Consider the following 5,668-nt stretch of genomic DNA (forward strand, 5'->3'; position numbering starts at 1 on the left):
GCTGCCACATAAAACCCCAAGAATTCCCTATAAAAATGAGGCAAACTAATCAATTGAAATGGGAATAGCTGATGTGACCTCTAACCCTCGTACCCATTTCTCGTGCGGCTACTGTGGGTGTGCCTGTCTCGAGTCTCGGCTTGTAAACAGTTTCACTATCTGATGATTATGTAATTTATAGGGCTCCTGGGCCACCAGCTAGCTACCTGTGCCGATCCGTCGAGCAGATAGTGCCACATAAATAAGTGTGTCTGGCATAAATGTCAAAGGGCATTTAATGAAGTTATTAAACGCTGCGGCCCTAGAGACTACCGTTTCTCCCGAAGGGGGCGTACCGTCCTCTGCCCAGATCAGTTCAGCTCAGTTCTGTTCGGTTTTGGTGATCATAATCTCGGGACCGAGATCCCGATCCCGATGCCGATCCCCGGGATCCCGAGTTTCCGACTGCTTTGCATGGCGACCAAAACTGGTTGGGCAATAAAACGCTTGCTATAACGAGCAACAAAATTTGTAACGATTCAATTTAAGGCTACATACAACATGAGCCGTACGCCGTCGGCAAAAGATGAAATAGTCGCAATAGTCGGCATAGGTACGAGTATATCCTAGCCCCCCAAATGGCCACCTCCCTTCCCCCCATTCCACCATTCTCGGTGGGTTTTTGGCGCATGTTGAGGAGTCGCAGTCCGACTTCAACTTGGACTCCGAGCGGCGGTTGAATTCAATGAAATTTATGAAGACATGACTGGCAATTGTAGTTGCAACGTTGCAACGTCGGCCTAAAACCAGCTCCGCTAAAGACCCAGGGTTCGACGATCCTTCAACGCCTACTTGGCCATTGCGATTACAACTCAATTGTCAATCGCAATTGATTTTCCAGCCAATATTTTACGATTAATTAAGCGCAAAATTTGAGAACAAAGTCGGGGTGTGTCGGCAGTCCTTCAAAAGGAATTGTAGGCGAATGCCTACAAGTACACGTATTGCAGGTCGGGATAAGATGCGAACTGATTCCGTATACCTGCTCCGCCACAGGTCACTCGGTGATTGCATTTCCCTTTTGGGGTGTGGACAGAATGGGTCAGAGGTCAGAGGATGGCTATGGAAAGCCACCATTGATAGATGCCCCGATATCGTCGAGCATCTCCCGCCAACTGTGGGAAAAGTGGTGAAACGCAGTGGGACGACTGTCGTTAAATGCGGACATAAAAGAAATTAGCTGGATAGTTTCGGTTTCGGCACTGATATGATTCCGAATTCGGGTGGTCCGAGTCGGGTTTTGAAAAGAACTGTGTTCGAAATCATGAGATGCCAGCAAGTGCAATACAATACTATAATACTGATAGTTCATATAGTAGTTGTGATGTAAAAGCACAACTGCTGAACTATATAACTTATTAATATAAACAATCTACATAACTCATAAAAAAAATCACTTTTGTGTGTTTGTAAAGCAAGAAAGCACATTTTATTTGGGCATACTCATATTTTTTTTTTTAGTTTTTAGAATAAACCTTATCAGGTTTTAGGCGGTGGTATAATACCAATTTGTAGTGGTTTCCTGCGGAACTGGAGCTCCAGCAAGGCATTTGTTGAGTTCCTCGTAGTAGTGCGCGGTGCCCTCCACGTAATCCCTTTCGGAATAGTTAATGCAGGTTTTCAACTGGCTGTCCAAGGTCTGCAGATGGATCTTGATCTGGACGGCGGCTTCGGTGGCGTTCGCCGAGACTTGGTACATGATTTTGGATTGCTCAGCTCCCTACGAAAATAGAGCAGAATTACAATTATATTTAACTACTGAAAACTATAGTTAGGTCGCAGCGAAGCTGAAAGTTTCCTTGACTTTCTTTGAACTTACCACGTTGGCGAAGCACTCGAAGGCGAGCACGGAGTCCACGATGGAGGAGCAGTCGAAGAAGGTGTTGCAGCCACGATCCCCGGAAGCCTGGATGCCGAAGAGTGTGCTGTTCCAGGCGGCGAGGACCAGTTCGCTGGCGGTCTCATAGTCCTTCGCGCACTTCTTGTAGTCCAGCTGGTACTGGTCCGACAGTCCGTTGATAATGGGTATGTAGTAGTCGAAACAGGGTGCCGAATTGCCAGGTGCCCGAGCAGCCAGCTCCTCCGTCTGCTGCTGAAGACCAAGGATCTTCTTATTGGTCGGCAGCTTCAGCTTGGAAGGCTTTAGCACGACGCTAAGGCTGAGGCCAGAAACCAGGCCAAAAGCGAGAACCACGGCGAACAGGGAGAATCTGGAAAACATGGCTAAAAGTCTCAGATTCAACTTCTTACTGAATACCTCGGTTGCAGAGCTCAGTGATTTTATATCCATTTCTCGAGCTTCTTATCTAAGTTGAAACCAATTGCCTCTTGTTGGAGGAAATGTCGCGCATGTCGCTAATCTGTTTCTGGTAATTGGTAAATACTTCTTAATTTAATCTCAAACAAAGTAAATTACATTAATCAGAAATCGTTTCCAAAAACTCGATAGCAGTAACAAGGGCTCAATTTTTATTTCAAATTGGAAAATGTTGTACATGGTCTTTTAATAAATTCTCTTCCTTCGGAGAAAAGTTCAATTTGTATCATAAGCTCAGCAAAGTGCCGAAATATAAATTCAAATTTATAGTTAGTAAATCGCAAGCCAAATCAGTACCTAAAGTAACTAAAGTAGAATTTATTTATTTATCAGATACCCGTTACTTAACTGGATGGGCGTGGCAAGATTTCTAGATCTTATAATAAAAAAACGCTTATAAGGACAGACAGACGGCCGGACAGATAGGCAGACATGGCCAGATAGACTCGGTTAGTGACCCTGATCAAAAATATATATACTTGTGAGTTTTGACATACTCTTCATGGAATCAAGTATATAAAAACTGATGTATACCGATTAAAAGATACTTTTGTTATAAGACGCGAAACTGTGAATTCTTTACTATTGTTTTTGAAATAATTCTCCGACTGCTCTTATTAATTAAGATTATTTATTTTTATGGCAGCTATTTGATATATATATTTTATTTAATATTATAATCTTAGGTACTGTCATGCCTTCATAAATAAGTTGGCAACGCTATATTTTATTCAATCCTGCCATCTATTAAACAACTAAAATCTACAGTGAATAGCTTGCATTCCTATATTATTTGAATAAAACAGAGAATTCGATTGCCTGATATATTTATTGATTGACTTTATTTTAACGTAGCAAAGGTGCTGCAGTTGTTGTTGGAGTGGTTGGAGTTGTTGTTGTTGTCTCCCCATAGCCAGCTGTGGTTGTTGTAGGGGAAGTCAGTGGATTACACGTTGTGGTGGTTGGTCCGTTCTTGAGGCAGTTGTTCAAAAGCTCGTAGGTATCGGAGGTGTCTTCCACGTAGGAGCGATTTGCGTCGTTGAGGCAAACACTCTTCCGGCTCTCTAGGATCGTATATTCCTCCTGGATCTGAACTGCAATCTGCGTGGCATTGGCCGAAATGGCATAGAAGGTCTTGGAGCTCTCGGCCGAGTTGGTGGAGGCGCATTCGAGGCGGGAGACCACGGTGTCCAGCGACTGCTGCTCAAGTGTCCAGACCTGGCAATTGGAGTTGGGGTACGAGCAGCCGATGTTGGCGGATCTGAGGAGGATCTGGCGATCCTCGGCATACCTCTCGCTGATTAGGGCTGTGGAATTGTCATAGGCCGAGATGCAAGCCGCAAAGTTAGTTTCGAACTGATCTGCAATTTTGGCCAATTTGGGCTTGTAGATCGAGAAGCACTGCGTGGAGTGATCCGCATGGACTTCGGCCAGCTCCCTGCTCTGCAGCTGCAGCTCCTGGATGTGGCCGTCTGGTCTAAAGGGAATATGCAGCTTCACCGCCAGCGAAAGGCCCAGGGAAAGGCAGAAGACCAGGATCTTGGCTTGCTTCGCGAACATCTTGGCCAGGTTAGTTGGCGGTGGATGTGACACCCAGCCGTATTTATACTCCCATTTATCATTATCTTTTTAATTACACATTTAAGTAATGTATTTTCAATTACTGATAACCAAGGCGCTATATGTTTGATAGATGGCATGTTAAACGAGAGTAGATAAGCTCATGTTTTGCTGCCAAAAACCTTTCCGCCTTCTTGACACTGTTGAAAAATACCTTCACATTGATCCGGTCATGAATAAGTCATCCAGTCCTTTAGCTAGCTTCAGAGGCATAGAATTTATTTGCTTAAGCTTGATTGATATTCAAAGTTCGCGAATACAGGGTGCTCGATGTGATCTGAATCTTGACTCGAGTCCTAGAGCACGTAGCTCGTGCTGGGAAACTCCCAGTCGGGATCACCCAGACAGGCGACCATGTCGGCGTAGCACTCGCCGTGGTTGGTGTTGTAGGTTCGGTAGGCTTCGATTTGGCATCTGGATAGCGTGTCCGAGATTACGGACACCTGGGCGAGCAGGCTGGTTTGGTTGTCGGATGCCTTGTAGGAAGCTTTCTCCAGTTCCTTGGATGCCAAGGGGCCCTGCGATTGGGTGGGAATATTATCAGAACTATTAGGCCCAAGAAGTAAAATAAAATACGGCTTGAGTATGCGTGGAAGATCATAGATTACGCCACCATTGTACGGATCACTCACCCCAGAGGCCAGGCAGTCGAAGGCATCGGAGTTCGAGGTCTTGCCATTGCAGGTTAGCAGGGAAAGGCAGGTGTTCCTCACAGATACGGACAGCTCGTCGCGGGAACTGCGGTAGCTTGAGTCTATCAGGGAGAAGGCCCCGTCGTAATTGTCCTTGCACGTGGTGAAGTCCTCGTTGTACTTGTCGACGTGGCCCTTGAGGAGTGGGCTGTAGTAGTCCACGCATTCGACGTTAAAGAGATCCGATCGCATGGCCGGAGAACTGAGCAGGAGCTTCACCAGCGAGGACTCCCTCTCGGTCTCGACGGGAGTGGGCACGGCAGCCACGAAGACGGCGCCGATGGCCAGCAAAAGAGGGACGGCCTTGAACGACATATTCACGTTCGATACTTGGAGAACTGGCCAACTGGACTGTGGGGCCCAAAGACCCAGATTTGGTTTTTATACCACCCATTCCAGCAACTAGATTACTAATATTTATGATCCGCCAACTATCTGGGATAGTTCTTAATGCAGACCTTGTTATCGCGACGCCTTGTGGAAGCTCTTAAAAAAAAAGGTATCAATGAAAACCCCAATATCAATTTGACAATATTCATTCCAACAAATAAACTAAATATTTACCTCACCTCTAAAATAATTAGTATCAGTTAAGCGGGTATTTACAAATTTCGTATTGCAATTTGTATTAATCACTTGCAGATTATAAAAGATAACACAATTCTAAGAATTCGTGCAGGAAGCACTTTTGGAGTATAGACACTCATAAATAACATACTTAAACTGGCGGAGGCCCAGAGAACTAATTTTAGTTTATAACTGAGAGATTTTGTTTAAAGCTGATATAAATAGAATACTTCATAAGAAAATACAGTGGATTTGACCAATGTATTTTTTTATGTGTACTAGAAGGACCTCCTTTAAGTTAACATCTGTTACTACACAGAATAATGGTGTCTGTTAACTGCAGCACTTAACATCGCCAATAGGATGGTGTACTCGCTTAGGTGGGTTGCGTGTATTCGCTAGAAGAGTGCCTTCGGTTGCAATCGATAGCAAA

General features: G+C 44.8%; 3 protein-coding genes across 3 annotated transcripts; all 3 read right to left on the bottom strand.

Moving 5' to 3' along the window:
* Positions 1 to 1,436: 1,436 nt before the first annotated feature.
* On the bottom strand, positions 1,437 to 2,305 carry LOC6730060. The gene is made up of 2 exons (XM_002105317.4): positions 1,859 to 2,305; positions 1,437 to 1,759 (listed from the first exon to the last, which is right to left on the bottom strand). The coding sequence occupies exons 1-2, from the start codon at positions 2,258 to 2,260 to the stop codon at positions 1,526 to 1,528; spliced, it is 636 nt and encodes a 211-aa protein (XP_002105353.3). The 5' UTR covers positions 2,261 to 2,305; the 3' UTR covers positions 1,437 to 1,525.
* An 861-nt stretch (positions 2,306 to 3,166) lies between these two features.
* On the bottom strand, positions 3,167 to 3,954 carry LOC6730061. Its single transcript, XM_002105318.3, has one exon. It carries the CDS (start codon positions 3,914 to 3,916, stop codon positions 3,203 to 3,205), a length of 714 nt encoding a protein of 237 aa, XP_002105354.2. The 5' UTR covers positions 3,917 to 3,954; the 3' UTR covers positions 3,167 to 3,202.
* A 211-nt stretch (positions 3,955 to 4,165) lies between these two features.
* LOC6730062 lies at positions 4,166 to 5,043 on the bottom strand. Its single transcript, XM_002105319.4, has 2 exons — positions 4,609 to 5,043; positions 4,166 to 4,494 (listed from the first exon to the last, which is right to left on the bottom strand). The coding sequence occupies exons 1-2, from the start codon at positions 4,981 to 4,983 to the stop codon at positions 4,273 to 4,275; spliced, it is 597 nt and encodes a 198-aa protein (XP_002105355.1). The 5' UTR covers positions 4,984 to 5,043; the 3' UTR covers positions 4,166 to 4,272.
* Between the last annotated feature and the right edge of the window lie 625 nt (positions 5,044 to 5,668).

This window comes from Drosophila simulans, chromosome 3R (assembly GCF_016746395.2).
Source record: "Drosophila simulans strain w501 chromosome 3R, Prin_Dsim_3.1, whole genome shotgun sequence".
In the NCBI taxonomy this organism is placed as follows: Eukaryota; Metazoa; Arthropoda; class Insecta; order Diptera; family Drosophilidae; genus Drosophila; species Drosophila simulans.

Excerpts from the sequence above, each read along its gene's own strand:
- LOC6730062 (XM_002105319.4), bottom strand. The coding sequence starts at position 4,983 with ATGTCGTTCAAGGCCGTCCCTCTTTTGCTGGCCATCGGCGCCGTCTTC. Across the intron at positions 4,495-4,608 it reads TCGACTGCCTGGCCTCTGGG|GGCCCCTTGGCATCCAAGGA; the intron begins GTGAGTGATCCG and ends ACCCAATCGCAG.
- LOC6730060 (XM_002105317.4), bottom strand. The coding sequence starts at position 2,260 with ATGTTTTCCAGATTCTCCCTGTTCGCCGTGGTTCTCGCTTTTGGCCTG. Across the intron at positions 1,760-1,858 it reads TCGAGTGCTTCGCCAACGTG|GGAGCTGAGCAATCCAAAAT; the intron begins GTAAGTTCAAAG and ends CTATTTTCGTAG.
- LOC6730061 (XM_002105318.3), bottom strand. The coding sequence starts at position 3,916 with ATGTTCGCGAAGCAAGCCAAGATCCTGGTCTTCTGCCTTTCCCTGGGC.